We start from the raw sequence: 23,472 nt of genomic DNA on the forward strand, positions 1-23,472 counted from the left end.
TCCATTGGAAAGGGACCAAATTATAGTAAGGCATACAGTAGTCAGATTTAGGATAAACATTATGTCGATTCTATTTAAAATCAAAAATCGAATTTATTAAGATTATAAAACTCTAAGTGATAATCGAATCAAATTTAACCATGAAATTGAAAGCATATAATTTCGATTTGATTCAGTTTCATTATTTAATTTTGTTATTTTCACTTGTTGAGCAGATATATCCAATCGGACAAAAAAAAGGAACAAATGCTTTCAGGTACCAAGAAATTATTCCAGAATATTTTAAATATCATATCATTAGTAACAAACAACGAAGTAAATCAAGAATTGCAAAACTTACAAAACAGAACGCAAATCTAATATCTTTATTACAATCTCATAAAAATTCAGAAATTAACTCAACTACAAATCACACACAAAATTACATTACACTCACAGATGAAGAAATTACAAACCCATTGACAACTCTTATTCATAAATTACAAATCACAACTCAAGAACTTTGATTATTTGAATCTTTCAAGTATAAAATGGAGAATCAACTCAAAGCACCATCAGACCATGACCATACTTGCGAGACCATAAAACAGAGAGCAGTGAAACCTCCACAAAAGATGAGACCAGTGAGAGCAGAGCAACGCCAAGGGTGATTGCAAGTGAGAGAGCAAGAGCAACTAGGAGCGCGAGTGAGAGAGCGACAACGATTACAAGCACGAGTGAGAGTGAGCAGTCAAAGGCGAGAGCGAAAGGCGGAAAGAAAAGGAATCACTATGGGATCAGAAATATCAAAGGAGAAGAAAGGGGAAGGGCAATGAGCTGAATAAAAGACAAGGAAGAAAAGAAAGCTAGGATTTCAGACTTTATGTTATGGATTTATAGTATTATTTTGAATGGCTTAGATTCTTTCAACTAAAGTAGAAGGCTGAAATTTAATTGCATTAAATTTACAATTTAAAAAAAAAGGGTAGAGAAGAAATAAAAATGTAAAGATTGAACACAAATCCTTAAAGGGTCTTAAACATCAAGCTACCACTATGCCACATGCTTCTTACTTTAGTTTAAAATTCATAATATACTTACGATTTTCAAAATCGAATCAAACCAGTTTAATAGATTTTTAAAAAATTACAAGTGAATCAAATTAAATTTTTTAATAAATCGAATCAATATTTTAATTCAGTTTAGTTCAATTTGAATGGAACTCTACCCACCCCTAATTAAACTAGTATATTATGCACAAGCGAACTACAAAGTTGCTATTGACAAAGTAAAGTTTTTGTCACTTTGATTCTCAAGTATCTTTAGTATAAGCTCACATACTCAAATGTTAATGAATCATCATGCCATGACAGCAAGCTCTAATTCTTCATTATGCATTCTGTAAGTTACTGTTTTATTAAATCTACATTTGTAATTCTATTGTATTAGTCTCTTTCCTTTAATAGGTATATCATAAGCCTAGATTAAAGATACGATTTGAATAAAAGGCTTTTGTTTAAAGGAACCTACTTTGGATTCGACATATTTAGAGATGTTCACGGCTTTGACGTTGATAACTTTAGTGTTCGCTTTTGACTTCTGGTTCCTTTAATCTATACGAGATTGAGAAGGCGAGGAGCTTTGCTCCCTCTCCCCTCCTACCAACAAGCTTTTTGAGTTTGTCTCTCCTTGGCTGTTTCTCTAATGGTTTCCCTTTTTTTTTTTTTTTATTTTATTTCTCTTAAGTCATGTTGTGCTTCTTTTAAGTATCGGTAAGAGAGAGCTGATTGTGGAGGGGAGATCGGCGCTATTGGAAATAAAAATCCGCGTCACCAAAGCTACAAGTTGGATCATGTTGTTTAGCAGCTAGAGTTTTTCTTTTTAGATTTCATGGGCTTATTTTTGTGGCAGCTGGGTCTTGGAGTTGTAAATATCTTTTCTAGTTTTTTTTTTTTTTTGTCTCTTGCACTACCATGCCTATTTATGAATTATATTTTTGGCCAAAAAAAAACTGTTCGAATAATAGATTTTTTTTTTGACATGTTGAATGATACTAAATTATTAAAGATTTATTTATTTGACAAACTAGTCCTCTGTCTTTAAGTCAAATGCCCATTTTTGAGCTATTATTTTAAAAATAAATAATTATTTCAATTGAAACAAAAAGAAGTCGTCCATTCAACAATATATAATATTTACTTGATAAATTAAATAAAAAATTAAAATCTAAAATTCTTTTTATGGTTTGAAAATTTTCTTCAAAATTACTTTTCTTTTGAGGAATAGTTGTTGAACTGATTGCCACGGGGCCAAGCGTGTGAATGCAATACTTTTCCCATTTTGAAAATGCTAAAATTTTTAGGCTTTATGTACACTGCATTTTTATTGACAAAGCCATAACTTTTACTCCTAAATTTTAAAAAAGGACAAAATGCTCAAATTGTTAGCCTTTAGTTCCTTTACATTTTAATTTTATTTGAAAAAAGACAAAAATACTCCTAAAAAAAAGGAACAAAAATTCATCAGCGGACTCCACTGCAAATCAAATCCTCACAACAAACGGAAATTGACGGCTAGGATTTGAGCAGCAATTGTGCTGATACCATCTGGGACGCAATCACTACATTATCGCTGAGATCTAATTAAACTCAGCTGGTCTCGACTTGTCCGTTCAGAAGCAGTCAATCGCTGTGCTCAAAAAAAAAAAAAAAAAAAAAAACTGAACGTGCATGTTTTTTGACTTGATCTTCCCAAGGGCCCACTTCACTGTTTAAAATGCTTCCATTACGGTTCCGGAAAATTCCTCAGTATGTTTGCGTTCTACTCAATGGCTTTACCTTGATTCTCAATTTTCTTTTTCTCTTCCAGATTGTAGCAAAAAGAAAAGGTTGAATTTTTGTTGTTGTTTGGTGATCTCTTGTTCTCAGATTGAACTAGACTTCTGGTGTTTGAGATTTTCAATTCTAGATTTTTCAGGGATCATATAATCGATAAGCATGGTCACTTATATAGTTGCTGTTCTCGTTCCTCTAGTCGTCACTTTTCTCTTCCGGAATTCCAAGAACAGTGCGAAGAAACGTGGCATGCCAGTCGATGTTGGCGGGGAACCTGGGTATGCTGTACGGAATGCTCAGTTTCCGACGCCGTTGGAAACTGCCTGGGAGGGCGTGTTTACCCTTGCTGAGCTTTTCCAGTATGCCTGCAAGAGCTACGGGGATAAATACTTGCTGGGAACGCGGAAGTTGATCTCGACAGAGAATGAAGTTGCTCCAGATGGGAGGTCTTTCGAGAAGCTTCATTTGGGCGAGTACAAGTGGCTCACTTATGCTCAAGTGTTCGAAAGAGTTTGTAACTTTGCTTCTGGTTTGGTTCATATTGGGCATAGACGGCAAGAACGTGTCGCCATATTTGCTGATACCAGAGCAGAATGGTTTATTTCTCTGCAGGTGCTCATTTATTATCGTTGTCACTGCTTAGGATAATATAATGGATATGTTTGTTATGTTCCGTTGAAAATAATTTTGATTTCGCCATATCTAGTTTAGTTAGTGTTTTTTTTTCTAAACAAATTTAATTTAGTGCTTTTATTGACCTAAAATCTTGTCTAATTACTGAACATGGTTAATGCGATTTTCCTGTAACAGGGTTGCTTTAGGCGCAATCTCACTGTGGTTACTATTTATGCATCTCTAGGAGAGGATGCTCTGCGTCACTCGTTAAATGAGGTTCCAACTCTCTCTCTCTCCCTTTCTCTCCCTCACTAGATGCTTTTTAGTGGTTGCAAGTATAACGATGCCTGCTGAATACTGGAGAATACATGCAAATATCTGCCTTCTATATATAATCTTACTGCACTCGAACAGTTTAATTATTTGAGAGTGTGGCAAGTGTGAGTCGTCAACATGTGGAATTTATAACTTCGGGGGGGGGGGGGGGGGGGGGTGGGGGGGGGGTTATATGGTTTAAAGACAGAAATTGCTGTTTGATGACGCTGTTGTTCGTCAAGAGCAATTCGGGAAGCGGCTTAAGATGAAATCGAGATTATAATTATTGTATTCATAGTTGTACAAAATGATTTTGCAAAGGCCTAAGATACATCACAGATATTTTTTCTCAACAATCCTGATATAATGTGAACATTTTTGTTGTCTATGTTATTGAAGCATGAATAAAAATTTTAAATTATTTATCTTTAGTAAATAAAAACCTTTATGTTTGGACATCTAATTCAAGGGCCTTGATAAGTGTTTTTTTGCTCAACAACTTTTATAGTCAATTGAAGCTTTAGTTCGTTACGGTCTGTTATTTTGTTAAGAACATTTCTTGTTCATGATTTTCCTTATAAATTACATGCTGAGATCAAAATCTTTTACTTTTTAACATTTAGAAATTCCTTTTCTAGTAATGGCTACCTAGATAAGGGGGACAATTCTAATCTGCATATCTGGTTCATGATCTGTAAGTTTACAATTATTGACTGTTCAACAAAATTCGTTTGGTGCTATCTAAAATTGCTAGTTGGTAATACTTCATTTTTATAAGTTTGGTGATTTCCACAAACTGATGAAATCTGCTGTTTGGGACATGTTAAATGGAAATCTCAATGGTTTAGTATGATGGCACAGATATATTCCTTCCTTGACATTATTCAATGCTAATGGTACATGAATTTACTTTTCAGACAGAGGTTACAACTGTTATATGTGGGAACAAAGAACTGAAGAAACTTGTGGACATAAGCGGACAACTTGATACAGTGAAACGTTTGATTTGTATGGACGATGAAATTCCATCTAGTGCATCAGTTGAGCAGAGTGGTTCCTGGACAATCATCTCACTTTCTAATGTGGAGAAACTTGGTCAGGAAAATCCTGTTGAAGCTGATTTACCTCTATCAAGTGATATTGCTGTAATTATGTACACAAGTGGAAGTACTGGACTGCCTAAGGTTTGAGATGATATAGAAAATCCCCAGTTACTCCTGCACTGGAGAGTAACTAGGATTATCATTGATATTTGGATGTACAGTTGCATGATGCTTCTTTAGGTGACCCCATCAAACATATGATTGGATGTTAGATCATACCATCTTGTTTTCCTGTTCATTTCTCCTCCTCTTGGCTTCACTTCTTTGGAATCTAATTGGCTTGATCCTCTTTAATTATCTTCACAAATTGCCTATTAGTTTTATTTTCATATTTTAGGGACAGATCCCAAATCGAGGTTTGCATTGTCAATTAAAGGGTTCAAGTTTTCATTAGCCACTTAAGCAGAGATTCGAGTGATTTGTTTTAATCAGCTATTGAAATTAGGAGTGTTCCTTATGTGATGCTCTCTCCATTGGGATTATAGTCATATATATATATATATATATACACACACACACACACTGCAAAATAAATTGATTTATTACCTTGAACTTTTCTGTGCTTTGAACCTATCTATCGCTGCATATTTCAAATTTTCATTAGTTGGTCAAGCTGTAACAGAGTTCACATAATATTTATTTGCTTTCATTGTGAAACCTTGCACAGGGTGTAATGATGACACATGCTAATGTCCTGGCTGTAGTTTCTTCAGTTAGGACAATTGTTCCTGGCCTTGAGAGCAAGGATGTTTATCTGGCATACCTACCATTGGCTCATATCCTTGAATTAGTTGCTGAGGTATGGAGCAAATGTATGGTAATTTAGTAACAACAGCTGTTTCATGTGTACTTCTTTCACTTTGAGCATTAGGGTGTATTAATGCATACAAACATGTATGCCCATATATCACTCCCGTCTTCATGTTTTAACAAATTTCACTGCTGATGTTGCAGCATATAGTAGCAGGTGTTGGAAGTGCTATAGGATATGGAACCCCTTTGACACTTACTGATACTTCAAACAAGATCAAAAGGGGTACAAAGGGGGATGCAAGTGCCCTGAGGCCAACCGTGATGGCATCTGTCCCAGCAATTCTTGATCGTGTTCGAGATGGAGTGCGCAAGAAGGTTAGGAAATTTTGGCATGCTTTCTCTCTCTCTCTCTCTCTGTCTCTCCCACCCAACCCCCTTCCCCACAACACACACACACATACACTTGCATGCAACCATGGAAGGCAACTGTTTTTGAGTCACTTTTTATATAAGATTGGTTATTAAACTTTCTTAATACTTCAGGTGGATGCAACAGGAGGCCTAAATAAGAAACTGTTCGACTTGGCGTATGCCCGTCGACTATCTGCATTGAATGGTAGTTGGTTTGGAGCTTGGGGCTTAGAAATGCTACTTTGGAATTTCCTTATGTTTAGGAAGGTTCGAGCAGTTTTAGGGGGTCGTATCCGTTTTTTGCTTTCTGGAGGTGCTCCTATTTCTGGTGATACTCAAAGATTTATCAACATTTGCCTTGGGTTAGTATGGCCTTTCAAATTCTAGCTAATGTTCACATATAATAAATGAAATCCTGGTTCTTTATGCAGTATCATGCTACACCCAAACTTTCATATTTCCATCCATTATGGTAGTCAAACATTGACCATGACAATCTTGGGAATGCCTTCCTTTGCCAAATGATTCATGTTGTGTGTGTGCCACAATAGTTTGGAATTGGGAAAACTTATTTGTTGTTTTGTCCAACACCTTCTGCTGATGTTTGGTAAATCTCATTAGTTGGGTTTTGAATGCCTTAATCTATTATGTGCAATTTTTTTAAGAGTTAATAATTATCCCAAACTACGTGATGCCTAATTGTCTATGTATAACTGAAATATAAAACTGTAAGTTATGTATACAAAGCTCCTTTTTTCACATTAGAAGCATAAAAGAGAATTAGAGATAACCCAAAGAATTGAAAACTAAGAGAATAAAAGTCATATATAAGATCATTGAGATGCTAGACATTTATGCTTCCAGTAAATAAGAAAATAAAAGCCATATATACACGATGAAATTGTCCCCACTAGTGATGAATGCAATGAAAATGAATATTCCCATGATTACCATCTGATTTTATTTCGGTTTTCTGCTTTTCTGTTTTTGTGCTTCTGAGTGTTGGTGATGATGAATATCATACAGGGCTCCAATAGGCCAAGGCTATGGTCTTACTGAGACTTGTGCTGGCGGGACTTTTTCAGAATTTGATGATTCATCTGTTGGTCGAGTTGGTAATCCACTTCCTTCCTCATTTATTAAGGTGAGAAACATTTAATTATCGGTTCATACTCTTCTCGACTTAATGCTTTTTTTGTGAATCACAATAGGTTTACAAGGGGAATTTATTTATTTTCTATAATATGCATTTCACCTCATATCATCTTTTTAATATTTGAAAAAAATAATTAGGTGAGGAGTTATAGATAAGTGGTACATGCATCACTAGACTGGTGCTAATTCTGATTTTTAGTTTTATATTGCCAATACTATCTTACTCTTAGGCTTAATCATTTTGAAATATCACTTGAAACATTTCTCTCTAGCCTTTATTACTACCTTATTCTCCCCATTCTCTCAATCAGGTAACACCTTTTGATTGCGAGTTACAGATGATTATTTCTCTTAATATGAAGTCTTGTCCTATGATGTTGATAGAGTTAAGAACACTAATAGAAGGTATGGAGTAGGAAAGGAAAAAAATTATGGCTTGGAAGAGAGCCTTTCTATAAAAGATGAGAAAACAAGAAATAGGGCATAGTCCTCTTGCTAAACTTTAGCACCTGATAGAGCTGTTACGCAATTCTCAAAAGGATGGATGGAACGTGTCCTCTTCTATTCTCCTATTCTTATTTATACACATATTGGCAATCATTGGCTATTCCTATTTGCAGAGACCGTTGTGTGATTCCCTCTAACCAACTACAGCTGTCCCTTTTCCAGAATATTTTTCATTCTCTCCCTGTCCTTTCTTTCTGAACTTCTTCTGGTAATAGACCCTCAATGAAGGTACGGCCTCGACACCTCCAACTCCTCCCTGTACCAACTCCAGTAACCAACCTGGTGCTCAGGCCATTGTCATCGAGGATACTTAAAATTGAGTTGCGCAACTTTGAAGGTGTTGACCCGGTTGGCTGGCTTGCTCAAGCAGAGCAATATTTTGCTCTCAATCACACCAGGGAAGACATGAAGATACAGCTTGCAGTGGTTTGCATGACTGGTTCAGCTCTCCATTGGCTGCATTGGCTTTATCAGCGCACTCCCATTCTATCTTGGTCCCATTTTTCACGCGAGCTTCTGCAGATTACTTCCTGGACTGATTACTGGGCTCATTCTATGAGATGCTGTCTGTGAGACTTTCCCTATATTGAATAATAGTTTTGTTAATGTCATACCATGGTTAGTGCATTCAGCTGATAAATTTACAAATTTTAATAATATTCCCAAATGTATTTGTTCACAGTTAATAGATTGGCCTGAAGGTGGATATTTAACTAGTGATTCACCAATGCCTCGTGGGGAAATAGTTATCAGTGGTCCAAATGTAACTGTTGGTTATTTCAAGAATGAAGAGAAAACAAAGGAAGTGTACAAGGTAAAAACTTTTCAAAGTCTCATGGCAGCATATAACATATTTGTGGAGCTACATTCCAATGAAAATGTTATCAGGCGTTGATAATGCCAGTTTTTTGTTATGAAAAAGGTTGATGAGAGAGGAATGAAGTGGTTCTACACAGGCGACATTGGGCAGTTTCATCCTGATGGTTGCCTTGAGATAGTTGACCGTAAAAAGGACATAGTCAAACTTCAGCATGGGGAATATGTGTCTTTGGGAAAGGTATGAATGTTTTGAAGATAAAATGCAACTTTTTCTGGCATTTTCCTTGGTGCTAATGTCTTCCCCTACAGGTTGAGGCTGCTCTCACTGCGAGCCCCCATGTTGATAACATGATGTTGCATGCTGATCCATTTCACGGTTACTGTGTGGCCCTTGTGGTACCTTCACAACCTGCTCTGGAAAAATGGGCCTCGAATCAGGGAATTGAGTTCACTGATTTTGCAGACCTGTGTGAGAAAAATGAAATAATAAAAGAAGTGCAAGCATCATTCCTCAAGGTACGTTTTTGCAGTCACAGTACATGTTTGGTAAACATATGATTTTTTTTCTTTTTTTTGGTTTTCTATGAAAAGAAATTGTCTTGCTTCAAACGCATCAATTTTGAATGCGCAAACAAACTCCACCTTAGTAATTTGATATTTATCATTTACAGGAAGCGAAGAAAGCACGTTTGGAGAAGTTTGAGATCCCAGCAAAAATTAAATTAGTTTGTAATCCATGGACCCCTGATTCTGGTCTGGTCACGGCCGCTCTCAAGATCAAGAGAGAAGCCATTAGGAAGGCCTTCTCCGAAGAACTCTCCAAGTTATATGAATAATGAACTATGTGATTGTGCAGAATTCCGGGCACAAGTGATGTGTCATTGTTCCTCCTCTTTTTCACCCTTTTTTTTCCCCTTTATCCCACTTAGTTTGTGCCTTTTTATTGTATTAATTTTAGAAGATTTTTCTTTTTCCGCTTTCTGCATTTTCATGAAACGATCGAAAGTGAATGTGAAGTTTCAAAAGCTAGCAGCTTTTCATGTTGTTTTAAGCTTCCGCATTACGTTTCTTATGCCAATCTCTTCTCTGCGTCGCCATAACTTGGAAGTGGAACCAATGATCTGGATGGTTGCTATGAATTCATGGAGCATGGCAGCAACTTTTTTTTTTTTTTTAAAAAAAAAAGGGAAAAACATTATTCTACTTGTGTTATCAACTGTAAATTGCAAGCAGATAAAAAAATGTGGGCTCGGAAACTGCTGAAGAAATAATAAATTAATACTACGCACTCAAATGAAAAATTGTTAAGCCATAGATAGCTCTTAATGGTGAAATTTACAGACATGATGCTGTGATGTTCCTCCATTGTAATCAACATTAATAAATGGCGTTACCATATGATTTCTTATATAAGAACCTTGTACGTTTTAGGTCCCACCCATGAGTAGTTTGTTTGGCTATGGCGTTAAATTTTCATGAAATTTTCACAAATTTCTTACAGGGATTTTTCATTTGAGGAATTTGTCAAAAATTCATAAATTTTTCAAGGGTAGCAAGCTTCTTTTCGATAGAAAGATATAGGGTTTGGAATTTGTGATGACTATGATGAGATTCTAGAATAATTGTATGATTAATCTAGTTGGGTTGCAGTTGATTTGGGGAATTATAACCTAGTTGAAAGTGAAAGCTACCAACAAGAACCGTTGTTTAATTTAGTTTGAGACGCGTAGGTTCTAAATTGACTTTGTTTATAGAAATGTTCAAACCTTGTAGTTGAATATTCTTTATTATGCTCACTTCATACACCAAAATAGGTTTCATTCTCACCTAACCCATCAATGAAACAAATTTTCAAATTGGGTCCTTCCATCCAAAGGGAACTCAATTACCCACAAACAATTCCCACTGGGGAGCTTTGGTCCATTGATGGGAACTTGACTTGAGGAACGACTCTTTCCTTCTTCCCATGTGACCATCAGTAGTTTACCTGTTTATTTCCCATCTAACATCTTTTTTTAGGATTCTTTTACACTCCAAAGGCTTTACTTTTTTCCTTCTCCTTTCTTCTATATGTATACACAGCATTTGAAAGTGAAGAAAACTTAAGAAAAGTGGGAAAGAAAATGTAATTTTAACATGCACTTGTTAAATTATAAGGAAGACTTTTAATTCAATCTTAAATTTTATTCATAATTTTAACATGCACAATACAGTCCATCAAGAGCTTTACTAACATATTTCCTCCATGCAAGCTATTGGACACATCACTAGAATTTCTAGCCTATTGCCAGCTCTTTAACATCTGAAGACTCGCATCGACCATCTCATCTCCTGGAGAAATTTTACCATTCCAAATCACATATTTCAGAGGACAACACAAATTAAAAAAAAAAAAAAAAGTTAACAGTGATAAGTTCTAACTTCTAAGCAATTCTCTATTTTTAAAACAAAAATCCAAGACTTTCAATCAAAGTACCCAATCCTTAACTTCTTGGGGTCTCCAAATCAACTCGGAGTTGCAAAATTTGACTTAAACCTTGGACCCGTTCCAAAATTAATGCTTCAGAATCTTCAAAATTCAATAAAAGCACCAAATATGTCATTTCCTCCAAGCTTTTTTCTTTTTATTCAATTAACTTTTTTAACAATTATATATGTCTTTTAGTTTTTAAAAAAATGTTTAAGAAATAATTATTAAAATTTTTAGGTTAATATCCCTTTTCTTATTCTAAAACTTTCTCTAGACCTGCTTTGGATAAAGAATAAAGCAGCTTTAGATAAAAAGGAAAAAAATATAAAAGGACAAAAGGGGCAGTGAAAAGCAACGGAAGCAAGCAATTTCCATGAAATATCCTCTGAGGCAGAAACGAATAGAACTCACATTTATTTATATGAGTCTATTAAACTCAGTCTGATTAAATTCTTTCCACCTAATATATATATATATAAGAAAATATCGACAGCAAATATTTTATATATATATACCAACAATTATTGTCTCCCAGAGTCACAGAAGTCCACCTTCAGGATTCAGTTTCTGGCATACTCTCTTGAACTATACGCCATGAATGGGCACAGAGACGAAAATTCTTGCTGCTATTTCCATCCTAAACAGGTACTTGTGGGGGTCTGTCCTCTATGCTTAAATGAGAGACTCCTTGTATTGGCTGCAAAGCAAGGTCAGCTTCCATCAACTCTTAGACCTCAATCCTTCACTACTCATGCCAGGAAGCCTTCCATCAGCTTCCCTAAGATCTTTGCTTTTGATTCTCTTCTCAACCGCCTCGAATTCCGCCATGGGAAGTCTTCTCATAAATCTGATGCTTCCACTAGTCAAGAAGGTATGTGTCTTCTTCTTCTTCTTCTTCTTTTTGTTGTAGCTGCAGTAGACGTTCTTGAAATTCTATCATCACAAGTGAAATCAAAATGAGACATCAACTTGTGCTGAATTATTATAATTAATTTCTTTATGAAATTATTTTCTTACAAGGGTTATCAGTAGTTAACCTGAAATTTTCATGGAAGGGTATATATTAATATTAATAAACTATGGCCATGCAGAGAGAATTAAAATTCTGAAGAGGAACCCTTTTCTCGGTTGTCACCATTTTTTCTTTTTTCTTTTTGAAATAGCATGAAAAAGTATGGTAAATAGTGGAGGAATATGGTGGAAAAAGAAGATGCTTCCAAAAACAGATGGTTCATTAACAGATGAATTGAACATTCACGTTAATTAACTTAATTTTCTTTCATTTATTATTTTTTAATTGTAAAATGGAAACTCTTTTTGTAAATTTTTGCAGAGTCCTTCATATCAATAAAGTTTGAAGACAATGGAGCAGCCTTATGGGAAAAGGGCACTGTCTCTAATAAGGTAACTGTGAAGCAATGCACCAACTCTGGGAACCATAATCTGAATAATCAAAACAAGGATTTTAAACAACCCGAAGACACTATGGAGACAATAAGCGAGATGCATAATACAAAACCGCGTTCATTGATGAGGTGGCGAAAGCGAATTGGCCATGTATTTCAAGTCATCAGATGGAAGAGTTCCAAAAGAAGAAACGACGTGGGCCATGTAAGCACCGAGGTTGAGGGAGTCAAGGAGAGAAAGAGCTGGATAAGGACTCTGACAAAGAGAAGAACCTAAGAATAAAAAAGAGAAGACAAGAATTTGCATAGTGTGGGTTGAGCCTCCTTTCTGAACCTTAAAGCTCTCAACTATTGAGATAAAAAAAATTTCAAAATCCTCAACTTTGTATTATATGAATAGCTCTTTTTTCATGTTCATAAAAAATAGCATAAAGATTATTTTGATATAACTATTATCTTATTGGGCAATAATTTTCAGTTTGATGACCGTTGGATTTTTTCATCCCATTTCGTGGCCGGGCCGATAGTAGCCCACAATCAGCAGGCTCCTAAAAACCCCAAATAAGTCAGTCCCAACCCGTTCATTCTCCTGATCGGACTCCTATTTAAGTCACCCAATTAGACCGGTCCGGCCCATTTCAGTCTTAAAGGCAGCCCTTTTCTAGGTTCTGGTCCTTTTCCCTCAAACCCGGTCACAAGAAAAAAAGACTGCAGGTCCAGTCATTTCGCAGCCTTGTCCATTCGCGCGTCGAAGGGAATTAAATGCTTGCCTGACACAGAAAGGGTCATGGAGTTATTCGTACGCACGGACCTGCACCAAGGGGTAGGTGGTTCTATAGCGGAAAGGCCATGTCGCGTGTGAGGGAGAAGAAAGAGTATAAAAGGGAGAAAACACTCTCCTCTAGACCTAAACTTTTTGCTAAGTTCACAGATCTCTTGTAAAACCCTATTTTATGGATCTCAGATTATTACGGTTTAGAGATTAAAAAAATATTTATTTATTTAATATTTATCAGAAGCGTCAGTAACTTCTAAAACAGCTAATAGCTATTACGTTAAGAAAATTAATATAGAAAATAGCAAAGTTGCATGTGAGGTGCACATTTAAAGCAGGAAACAATGCAGCAGACAGGGGCCCTAATGCATGTGTTGGAACTTGTCATATAGTTGCGTTGTAGGTGGGTACATAAATATAGGTTGTTCCTTGTATGTCGATAATGTTTGTTTGATGAATAAGAGAAAAGGGTTCATTTTCATTGTCATTATGACTTTGTTGCTTGTGTATGTCGAAACCAGGACGAAGAAGCCTTCGTTTTGTTGTTTAGTTCCCTGCCCTGCCCTTGAGCCACCTGTATAGGACCATTTTCATTATGTATAGGACCACAATGGATGTTATGGAGCGAGCGAAAATGACCACTCATCATTGATCTCTATATCAACAACAATACAAAGAAGATATTTGAGAACAAACCCATTGTGAGGCCTAGGAGCAAATGTGGGACCAGTCCCACATCGGAAGTTACCAAATGACTTTAACTCCAAAACTATTAAAAAAAATTTGTGTTGGTTTATGCAGGTGGGTTATTACACTCTTTTTCTATGAAAATTAAGAGATTGAACGTACCAACCATGCATGTGATTTGCATCTAAAAGGGGTTGAGTATGCAAGAAGTTGAGAATTAACGAGGAATGAATTGAGGAACCTCAACACTTTCATCCTCTAAAAAAGAAAGAGAAAGCTGAAAGCATGTTTCAAAACTGCAAAGTGAAACAGCTTCGGTTTCTTCATTTTCCTTTTCTTTTTCTTTTTGGGAAGGGGGTCGACAGAGTAAATCCAATCCATTTTACTTTTGTTAACTAAATAAACTTTATTTAATTTTAGATTAAATTAATGAAAAAGCTATGAGTAATATAAACACTAGTGTTTTATATAGTAACATAATTAATATAATTAAATTTATTAAATTCGATATACACTGCAAAAATCAAAAGATTCTACATGAAAATGGGAAAACGTGAGAGGATGAGTCTCTATCGTAATCCATCATTTTATTAGCAGATTTGACTTACCAGAAATTATTTATTTAATATAATTACAAATATCTCTAAAGATAATTATATAAATATCCTCTAAAGATAATTTACGAGGAACTGATGAGGGGTGGCATATTGAATGCAGCACTGTGTTCAAGGAAGGCTCCTGTAGAAATCTGGTCGAAAACATATCTATTGGCAGCTTCAGTATAGTGAACTCCATCCCACATTACTCGATTTGCAGGCGAAGGACAAGCATCCACCACTATTCTGTTACCATCTTCTGTGATTACTCTATCTCCACATTCAGCAACACTACTGTAATTGTACTTTCCTCCGTACCCACAACATGCTACATGTGGAAACTCGAAACCTGCGAATAAACTCACATTAATTGTTAGAGATATTAATGCCCATTATTCATTTACTTCTAGTTAAATGATTTGGTTGAGTTACCATGTTTTTGGGGTTCACTGTATAAAGAGTACTTGATAGAGTAGATGTCAACGTAAGTGAATGAAGCTAAAGGCAAATCTATCCTGAGTTGACAAATGCTACTCTTCAAGTTGAGATTAAAAAGCTGAGCAACTTCATTGTAAGCTTCTGCGCAGCCTGCATTATCTTTTTTAGCCGAAGGAAAATCCTCCAAAATAAATGAAAGACAACCAATTGGTCCTGTGTTGTGAATCCAAAAAGATCTAGCTCCCAAATTGTATATTTTCTGCATCATCAACACTAATTTAGCTAAACCCATTATCAAATAATTAATCATAATTAAGAACCAAATGTAACAACCTTAACGTTTTCTGAGAAGCCATCGACAATGTCAGGGACAATTGCTTTCACTTCTTTCACAGTCATGTTATCCAGAAATCTAACTGCAAGATCATTTTGACCGATGTCGAATGTGTACAGAGCTTTTCCAAAATAATCTTTCTCAGGCATCAGTTCAGCAAATGTACCTCCTGCTTGTGAAAATGTCGCTTAGAAAATACATTTATATTCAAAGGATGATTTATAATTAACGTTACCTTGTTCCTTGATAATCTGTGATCTGGTCATGAATTGCAGGAATTGCTCGTATTGCACATCGAGATTGAATGGACTAAATCCACCAGCCTGAGGTATTATACTAGGTGGGACTGTAATGGTGGATGATGCAGTGGCAAAATTTGCACCATGTGTGTAGTTGGCTCCCAGGGAATTAAGATACGAACTCAGATATGGGAGATTGAAACTCTCAGCTGCCAATCAGATTTTGTCAGATTACAAATACATTTAAATCATTGACCAAATTATTAGCTCGTAATTATTAGAACTGCTGACCTATAAAATCTATTATAAGCCTTCCATCAGAGCACCTCCCTACTGGCATCTGAAAGAAAGTCTGACCATAAGGAGAGTTACGTGGAGAAAATGCAGCAGACAAGCCACCGGTATCGGAATTGGAGTCGCCAAAGTTAAAGATTGCCGGAAAACCAGAAGCATAAGTTGAACAAAGCATGCATAGAATGAAAGAGAGAGCTACGATAGGCTTGTTAAACTCCATGATGAATAGGAAGCAAAAGGCAATAGTTAACTCTAGTGAAGAAGAACAGTTTGTCTATATATAAATAATGAGCAACGAGATAATGTTGCACCATCAATTTTGAGCCACATAGATGTGATCGATTTATCATCAACATGCATCTTTTATTGGTGGATTTGCTAGCTTTGGATGAATTCAATTCATTTCAACAAAAATTTAATGAAATTTAATTGAATTCTCGCTTTTATTTTTATAAATTTTTTATGCAGGAATCCAATAAAATAATAATTTTTTTTAATTGAAAATTAAAAATTAAAACAGTAGAATCAAATTTATTTCGATACATTTATTATCAAACTAAATTTTAAGTGTAATGAGATAGTGCCACGGGATATTATGTCCGAGGACATGCTCCATGTTGAGCGATTTGCCTAGTGAATGGATCCATTGGTATGATAAGTGATTTTCATTTTGGATAATATAGGTGATATTTTTTAAAAGTTCAAAAAACCTCACAATTTAATAACTACTTTTTAATAAAAAATACATATTTTAACTTTTTATTAATATATTAATCTTTTTATCGATTTCACGATTAGTTAATTATAAATTAAATAAGTTAATCCAAAGAAAATGGATTAAATTATCCAAATATTTAAATTACAAATGGACAATATTTTTAAAATAATTAGTTCAAACCAATAAGATGTAAACAGATGGTTAATTTGTAGAGGTATGACATGCAAAATTCAAAGGAATGGGTGGGTCGGAGAATGCTCCGGTAGAAATCTGATCAAAAGTAAATTTGTTGGCAGCTTCAGTGTAGTGAACTCCATCCCAACTCACTCGAACCCAAGGCCTATCACATGATGAGTCCAAAATTATTTGGCTACCATTTATAATTGCTGGGCTTCCACATCTAGCAGTTTTGCTATTATTGTATTTTCCTCCATAGCCACAGCACGCCACCAGTGGAAGCTCAAATCCTACGCTTGCAATTTCATCCACCACAAAATTGTTAACCAATTCCTCAGGATAATATATAAATGAATTCACCTGGTTGATTTGATTTACCGTATTCTTGCGGTTGGCTGATTAAAGAATACTTGACGGAGTAGATGTCAACGTATGTGAATGCAGCCGAGGGAATTTCCTTCCTGAGTTGTGCAATGGTCTCCTTCAACCGGGAATTGAAATGCTGAGCTACTTCATTGAAAGCTTTTGCACAACCGGCTTCGTCCCTCTCCGCTGACGGAAAATTCATCAAAATATAAGGAAGACAACCGATGGGTCTTGTGTTGTGAATCCAAAATGATCTCCCTCCCAAATTGGATATATTCTGCATCCACACACACCGATTAATTGTAGCATTTAAATCTCTGTTTAATCTAAGAGGTGAGATTAGATGAGATATACCTTAATGTTCACAGAGAGCCTATTGAGAATATCAGGAACAGAAGCTTTGACTTCCTCAAATGACTTGTTAAGCAAAAGTCCAGCTTCAAGATCATTCTGACCAATGTCGAATGTGTACAAAGCATTTCGAAAATACTCTTCCTTGGGCATCAGTTTTGCAAATAAGCCCCCTGTATACACACACACAAAAATTATAGATAGAAGCTCACTGAGAAATCAATATTATTTTTAGGGCCATTGTTGATGGGTATATAAATATACATATATATACTTTGTTTCCTTATCAATTTTGTCCTGTTCTTGAATTGCACGAATTGCTGGAATTGCACATCAAGAAAGAAAGGGCTCGATATGCCACTAGGTATGACGCTAGATGGCAACCTGATGGTGGATGCTCCAGTCGCAAAATTTGCACCATGTGTGAAGCTTGTTCCCAAGGAGTTCAGATATGCACTGAGATATGGGAGATTGAAGCTCTCGGCTGGCCAGTAAAATTCAATTACATATAAATTTCATATTCATTTATTCCAAATATAAATAAAACAGATGCTTGCCTAAGGTAAAAATTACTTACCAATAAAATCAATAATCACTCTTCCATCAGAATACCTCCCTGAAGGCATGTGAAAGAAGGTGTTCCCATAAGGGCGATTAGGGGGACCAAAGGCAGCGGGCAATCCTCCTGTATCGGAATTTGAGTCGCCGAAGTTGAAGATAGCTGGAAACTTACAGCTTTTCAAAGCAAATGTAGGATTCAAGATGCCAGCAAACGTTAGAAGAAGCAAGCAAAAGGAAGAAATGGCAGATCTGTTAGTGGCATAACAGCCCATTTTGCAAGTAAATTATTTCAGTAGCTTTAGAGATGGAGGTCTTTGCATATATATAATGGCAGTGCATATGTTTACAAAATTAAAAATATATATCCAGCTTGCTGGATTTATTAGTAGCTCGCATAGATCTATTAAATATTTCCAAGTTGTCTTTTCTCTTTTTTTTTTTTAACCCACATTGTATAGTGTAGACTTATAGATGCATGGTCCATGGATTTTGCAGTTCATCATATGGCCATAGGATGTTGCAATAATATTTAATGTCTATTACCACCTTTCCTGTCTGATCAATATCCCATTTGAGTTCTTTCTCATTAAAAAAAATAAATAAATACGTAAATTGATAATGAAACAGCTCATCCATGGAATAAGGACAAATGTTCATGAAAAGGGAAAACAGGGGAGGGGAGGACAAGTCTTTATTACTCTGCATTAATTTTATAAGCAGGCTTTCAGATAATCTAATACGTAGTATTGTGGCATGACATATTCAACGCAGTAGGGGGATCAGAGAATGCTCCTGTGGAAATCTGCTCGAAAATAAATCTATTGGCTGCTTCAGTATAGTGAACGCCATCCCAGTTCACTCGCACCGACGGCCGATCACAAGCGCCCACGACTACTTGGGTGTCATTGGCTGTGACTGTATCTCCACATCGAACATTGTTATCAAAATTGTATTTTCCTCCATACCCACAACATACTATAAGTGGAAGCTCGAAACCTATAAATAATTCATTTAGTTCAAGGAATTGTTAGAGATACTAATACCCATTATTAATTAATCTATTATAATTAAATGATATGGTTTAATTACCATGTTTTTCTGGTTCACTGAATAAAGAATACTTGACAGAGTAGATGTCCACGTAAGTGAATGCAGCCAAAGGCAAATCCTTCCTGAGTTGAGCTACGCTTGCGTTCAAGTTGAGATTAAAATTCTGCGCAACTTCATTGTAAGCTTTTGCGCAGCCTGCGCTATCTTTTTCTGCAGAGGGAGCATTCTCCAGAATATATGCAAGACAACCAATTGGTCCTGTGTTGTGAATCCAAAATGATCTAGCTCCCAAATTGTATATTTTCTGCATCATCAACATTAATTTAGCTCCAGCATATACAGAATTATGTAATAAACAGGCCCATTAATCTTTAAGAACCAAATGTAACCTTAACGTTTTCTGAGAAGCTATTGACAATATTAGAAACAGATGCATTCACTTGTTCCACAGACAAGTTACCAGAAAACCCAGCTCCGAGATCATTTTGGCCGATGTCGAATGTGTACAAAGCCTTTCCAAAATAATCTTTCTCAGGCATCAATTCAGCAAATATACCTCCTACATATGAAGCTCACTTAGAAAGTACATGTATATTTTCTTAAACTTAACGAACACTGGATTTATGCTTTAAGGTTACCTTGTTCCCTGATGATCTGTGATCTGGACATGAATTGCAGGAATTGTTCGTATTGCACGTTAAGGTAAAATGGACTATATCCGCCATTGGGTATGATACTAGTTGGGACTTGAATGGTGGATGCCGATGACGCAAAGTTTGCACCCTGTTTGAAGTTTGTTCCCAGAGAATCAAGATATGCACTGAGATATGAGCGATTGAAACTCTTGGCTGCCGATCAGATATTGTCAATAAATTGGAAACTGCAAACGCTTAATCATTAAGCAAATCAAGTAATAAAGTAGAAGTAATAACCTATGAAATCTATTATGAGCCTTCCATCAGAGAACCTCCCTGCTGGCATGCGAAAGAAAGTCTCTCCATAAGGAGAGTTAGGAGGAGTAAAGGCAGCTGCCAAGCTACCAGTATCGGAATTTGAGTCGCCGAAGTTGAAGATTGCCGGAAAATGACAGATTTTGGAAGCATGGGTTAGAGAAAGCATGCATAAGAAGAAAGAGAGAGTGATGATAGGCTTGTTTTTAGTTTCAGGAAACTCCATTAATTGGAAGCAAAAACAAAAAGAGTTAAAAACTCTACTGGAAAGTTACTCTTTTTTATATATATAATAATACTAAAAGAAGGAATTTTTCAAGTTTAATTCCTGATTGATTTATACATGTTAATACTGGCTAGAATTTACAAGATTACGTACACGAATTGAAATGAAAAGATGAGAAAAATATTTGATGGCTTGGAAAAAAAAAGTCCTGGCATATGAATTATGAATCTTGCCATGTACTGTTGCATGTCTAGTCAATTTAATCAGAGTTCACAAGTGGTACGTATCTTTAATTACGGCAGAGGCTTTAAGCTCTCGTCTAATTTCCGTCGGTGACTTGAATTTAAGCCACATGTAGATGGGTAGCAATTTCTGGATAAGATTAAGAATAGTCAGTCTTCGTATTAAATTAATTCATTAAAAAATAAAATATTTGTAATGAGAATTTTTTTTTTTTCTATCTAAGAGGACCAAACTTTTATTTACATGTAAAATTTTTGTGTAATAATTAAAGAAATAATTAAATCACTAATATTGTAATTAAAAATTCCTTAATTTGACCTTTTTTTTCTCATTTAAGTACTCTAATCTCAATAATTGTCTTTCTATTAATTTATACTAAAAAAAATAATTAAGAGACATGGGAAGAACTAATAAGGTATATAAGACATTCTCTTATGTTCATAAAAATAAAAATTAAAGAAAGAACAATGAAAAAAATGAGAAGAGAAAAATATAATGGTCATGCATTAGCTAGGTGTTATATAATTATTAAATTTAATAAGTTTATTTATAATAAATTAATTCCATTTAATAAAAATGGTTAGAATTATAAAATTTAAATAATTTATCAGTATTTGATTTATAGAAAAAAAAATTCAAATTTTAAAAAAAATATTTGAATTCAAATTTCAACGGGATGTTATTATTTCTAATAGAAATGGCAAATCACATTTTAAATCTTGAAATTTTATAAAAATAATAATTATTTTTGTTGTTTGTTTAAAAACAAAAAAAAAAGGGCTTCCCGATTAAATTAGAAAAGCGTGAAGCAAAGCAACTGCTCCCCATTTGTTCTTAATCAAGAAAGAAGAAAGAAAAATGATCACAATCACCAAGTGGAACACAAGAAAAATTGCAGAAGAAAAGCTAATGCTTCCCTGCAACATCTACTCATTCATTTAGTATAATTCCAGATATCACACTGTAATCATACAACAAAATCTGAAAACTGTAAGTGAACTTTGCAAATCAACTCCTTTTGGACTCCACACTGCTTTTGTGTAATTCAGCTCCCGATGCTGCTCTGTACAATTCACCAGATCAACATCTAAAAAGTGAGGGTAAATGCAGAACAAAAGTGAAAGAGGATTCAAAAAATGCATGCATGAATATATTACAAGAAAACTCCGGTATAGTTGTGAACTTTTCAAGTTCAGTCAACATGAATTATTCAAAGATTGGCTGAAACACATTATAGATAAAGTGGAATGCCAAACCGATCAGCAGATGAAGGCTGTAATGCACGTATTTTAACATCATATTTACGAAGTTTTTGTTCATTAACTGAAGATGAATCTGAACCATCTGATACAAGTGGATAAGCTGACGTTTCATCATCATATGCAATTCCAATATTATTGCCACATTTACGGCAAAGAAGTTTGGTTCTCCGTCGGAACAAACCCCATGAGTTCTTTGAAATATAGGGGATACATTGGAATTCTTCAGCCTGAGTGAATCTGCTCTCATCAATGTCAGTGAATGAGATGATCCCTCGCTTTATGGATTTCCCATATTTAGAGCCGATAGTTGAAGTGTTTCGATTGGAGGAGTTTAGATTCAACTCATATCCACAGTTGCCACAGCTACATCAAAGACCTTCATTTTTCAGGTTCCACAAAATGACAACAACCAAAACCACAAGAATCCAACAAAGCGTTCGAAAAACATAAGAAATGTGTAGTTATATCAATTTGGTAATGTTATTTAACATAAGTATATTAGTCTCTCTTGGCATTTCTTCATCACTAAATGGCATTCAAAACAAGGTCTGAATGGAGATCAGAATCAGAATTTAATCTGAGAATTATGTTGCTACCATGTCTGAACAGTGATGAATCACAGATAAGTTGTCCATGCATCATAATGGTTCACATTCAATGGGACACTTAAAAGCACCCTCGAATTTCAATGGGGTGAAATTTGCTTGCAGCTCATCATAATTTTTTTTTGTCACCCACTCCATTAATCAGGCAGTAATATTAAAAAAACCCAAAAGGATTAATTAAAAAGAAAACTCTTTATCAGAAAGTAAGAACAATGAATTCAAGCATTTCAAACAAGCCCCAATAAGATCACCAAGTGATTTGTTCCTATATGCAAGAGATAGCAAATTCGATTGAACTAATTTGAAATCAATTTCTTTCGAACCAATCAAATTAGTTCCCACAAATTCCAAAAAGAAAAACAACAGATTATCATAAATTGAATCATTTTCTTTCACTCAGAGATATAGAGAGGACGAAAACCTGTAAGTAACGTGTCTAAGAGAAGCAGAGGAAGAAGAAAAGGAGTGAAATTTATTCCCGTTGAGGTAATTTTCGGTGACAACCGCCGATTTCTCCATTGAAGCACCCTGATCAACAGCTACAATCGTCTCTTTAGATGCTCGCCGACAGCTAGTCGAGTAAGAATTTCAATAGCTCCAAGTGGGTTGGCAGCAAAAGCGTCGCGCCTGAGCTGGGTGAAGCAACCGTAGTCCACGGCGGAAGAATCAAAGCAATTAAAAAAGTGAAGTTCGTTCCTAGGTTGTTCCAAGTTGTTTTTTAAAAACGGAAGCTGTGAGATATTAATTAAGGATGTTTTACTAAATATTAATGAGAGAATTAGGGTTAAGAAATACAAGTCATTTACTCATTTATTTAAGCAAAATTTAACTGGAAGTATCCTTATTTGAGTTGCTAACATAGAGATCGACTATCATAGAGGTTGTTTCTTCGTTTGTTGGCCAATCATTTGACTTTTTTATTTTTTATTTGGAACTTTAAATTCTAAATTTTAATTAATGAATTAATTTTCATATTTTTAATTTTCAAAAATTTAGTTCAAATAGCTTAATAACGAGTCAAATTAATTTTTAACTATAGTAATATTTAATTCAGTGGCTTCTGATTTACCAATGTAATTCATTTTTACTTTATATATAAAAATACTTTAAAAAATAATTTATAAATTAGTATATACTTATAACCGCCGGACTTTCTACCCTCAAATAAAGACAGGCTTAAGGTAAGATTTTAAAGGAGATTTAGATCCAAGGCCACCAGGCCTTTTTCATAAA

The 23,472-nt window shown here is 35.1% G+C and overlaps 6 protein-coding genes across 6 annotated transcripts; 2 read left to right on the plus strand and 4 right to left on the minus strand.

Moving 5' to 3' along the window:
- The first annotated feature begins 2,743 nt into the window (after positions 1-2,743).
- On the plus strand, positions 2,744-9,542 carry LOC110610030 (long chain acyl-CoA synthetase 9, chloroplastic-like). Its single transcript, XM_043954419.1, has 11 exons — positions 2,744-3,425; positions 3,624-3,704; positions 4,661-4,927; positions 5,514-5,645; positions 5,801-5,974; positions 6,143-6,372; positions 7,037-7,154; positions 8,355-8,486; positions 8,595-8,729; positions 8,801-9,007; positions 9,163-9,542. Exons 1-11 carry the CDS (start codon positions 2,976-2,978, stop codon positions 9,325-9,327), a joined length of 2,091 nt encoding a protein of 696 aa, XP_043810354.1. The 5' UTR covers positions 2,744-2,975; the 3' UTR covers positions 9,328-9,542.
- A 1,847-nt stretch (positions 9,543-11,389) lies between these two features.
- Positions 11,390-13,629, plus strand: LOC110607561. Its single transcript, XM_021746701.2, has 2 exons — positions 11,390-11,832; positions 12,295-13,629. The coding sequence occupies exons 1-2, from the start codon at positions 11,556-11,558 to the stop codon at positions 12,642-12,644; spliced, it is 627 nt and encodes a 208-aa protein (XP_021602393.1). The 5' UTR covers positions 11,390-11,555; the 3' UTR covers positions 12,645-13,629.
- A 738-nt stretch (positions 13,630-14,367) lies between these two features.
- On the minus strand, positions 14,368-16,099 carry LOC110608460 (esterase). Its single transcript, XM_021747683.2, has 5 exons — positions 15,728-16,099; positions 15,433-15,645; positions 15,197-15,366; positions 14,858-15,122; positions 14,368-14,774 (listed from the first exon to the last, which is right to left on the minus strand). Exons 1-5 carry the CDS (start codon positions 15,948-15,950, stop codon positions 14,509-14,511), a joined length of 1,137 nt encoding a protein of 378 aa, XP_021603375.1. The 5' UTR covers positions 15,951-16,099; the 3' UTR covers positions 14,368-14,508.
- Positions 16,100-16,568: 469 nt separating this feature from the next.
- LOC110609396 (esterase) lies at positions 16,569-18,353 on the minus strand. The gene is made up of 5 exons (XM_021748948.2): positions 17,920-18,353; positions 17,617-17,826; positions 17,346-17,515; positions 17,004-17,268; positions 16,569-16,915 (listed from the first exon to the last, which is right to left on the minus strand). Exons 1-5 carry the CDS (start codon positions 18,173-18,175, stop codon positions 16,650-16,652), a joined length of 1,167 nt encoding a protein of 388 aa, XP_021604640.1. The 5' UTR covers positions 18,176-18,353; the 3' UTR covers positions 16,569-16,649.
- Positions 18,354-18,489: 136 nt separating this feature from the next.
- On the minus strand, positions 18,490-20,323 carry LOC110609397 (esterase). The gene is made up of 5 exons (XM_021748949.2): positions 19,886-20,323; positions 19,592-19,801; positions 19,343-19,512; positions 18,993-19,257; positions 18,490-18,899 (listed from the first exon to the last, which is right to left on the minus strand). Exons 1-5 carry the CDS (start codon positions 20,127-20,129, stop codon positions 18,637-18,639), a joined length of 1,152 nt encoding a protein of 383 aa, XP_021604641.1. The 5' UTR covers positions 20,130-20,323; the 3' UTR covers positions 18,490-18,636.
- Positions 20,324-21,248: 925 nt separating this feature from the next.
- On the minus strand, positions 21,249-23,033 carry LOC110609398 (uncharacterized protein At4g08330, chloroplastic). Its single transcript, XM_021748951.2, has 2 exons — positions 22,661-23,033; positions 21,249-21,997 (listed from the first exon to the last, which is right to left on the minus strand). The coding sequence occupies exons 1-2, from the start codon at positions 22,756-22,758 to the stop codon at positions 21,604-21,606; spliced, it is 492 nt and encodes a 163-aa protein (XP_021604643.1). The 5' UTR covers positions 22,759-23,033; the 3' UTR covers positions 21,249-21,603.
- Positions 23,034-23,472: the final 439 nt, after the last annotated feature.

The sequence above is a fragment of the Manihot esculenta genome, chromosome 2, assembly GCF_001659605.2.
Source record: "Manihot esculenta cultivar AM560-2 chromosome 2, M.esculenta_v8, whole genome shotgun sequence".
Classification (NCBI taxonomy): domain Eukaryota; kingdom Viridiplantae; phylum Streptophyta; class Magnoliopsida; order Malpighiales; family Euphorbiaceae; genus Manihot; species Manihot esculenta.

Bases quoted from the DNA above. Each gene is read 5' to 3' on its own strand.
- LOC110610030 (XM_043954419.1), top strand. From the start codon at position 2,976: ATGGTCACTTATATAGTTGCTGTTCTCGTTCCTCTAGTCGTCACTTTT. The intron at 5,646-5,800 runs GTATGGAGCAAA...CTGATGTTGCAG, and splicing joins TCCTTGAATTAGTTGCTGAG to CATATAGTAGCAGGTGTTGG. The intron at 5,975-6,142 runs GTTAGGAAATTT...TTAATACTTCAG, and splicing joins GAGATGGAGTGCGCAAGAAG to GTGGATGCAACAGGAGGCCT.
- LOC110607561 (XM_021746701.2), top strand. From the start codon at position 11,556: ATGAATGGGCACAGAGACGAAAATTCTTGCTGCTATTTCCATCCTAAA. The intron at 11,833-12,294 runs GTATGTGTCTTC...AAATTTTTGCAG, and splicing joins TGCTTCCACTAGTCAAGAAG to AGTCCTTCATATCAATAAAG.
- LOC110608460 (XM_021747683.2), bottom strand. From the start codon at position 15,950: ATGGAGTTTAACAAGCCTATCGTAGCTCTCTCTTTCATTCTATGCATG. The intron at 15,646-15,727 runs GTCAGCAGTTCT...TCTGATTGGCAG, and splicing joins GCTTATAATAGATTTTATAG to CTGAGAGTTTCAATCTCCCA. The intron at 15,367-15,432 runs GTAACGTTAATT...TTTCACAAGCAG, and splicing joins ACAGATTATCAAGGAACAAG to GAGGTACATTTGCTGAACTG.
- LOC110609396 (XM_021748948.2), bottom strand. From the start codon at position 18,175: ATGGGCTGTTATGCCACTAACAGATCTGCCATTTCTTCCTTTTGCTTG. The intron at 17,516-17,616 runs GTATATATATGT...GTGTGTATACAG, and splicing joins AAAATTGATAAGGAAACAAA to GGGGCTTATTTGCAAAACTG. The intron at 17,269-17,345 runs GTATATCTCATC...GTGTGGATGCAG, and splicing joins GGCTCTCTGTGAACATTAAG to AATATATCCAATTTGGGAGG.
- LOC110609397 (XM_021748949.2), bottom strand. From the start codon at position 20,129: ATGGAGTTTCCTGAAACTAAAAACAAGCCTATCATCACTCTCTCTTTC. The intron at 19,802-19,885 runs GTTATTACTTCT...TCTGATCGGCAG, and splicing joins GCTCATAATAGATTTCATAG to CCAAGAGTTTCAATCGCTCA. The intron at 18,900-18,992 runs GTAATTAAACCA...AATTATTTATAG, and splicing joins CAGTGAACCAGAAAAACATG to GTTTCGAGCTTCCACTTATA.
- LOC110609398 (XM_021748951.2), bottom strand. From the start codon at position 22,758: ATGGAGAAATCGGCGGTTGTCACCGAAAATTACCTCAACGGGAATAAA. The intron at 21,998-22,660 runs GTTTTCGTCCTC...TCTTTGATGTAG, and splicing joins CTTAGACACGTTACTTACAG to CTGTGGCAACTGTGGATATG.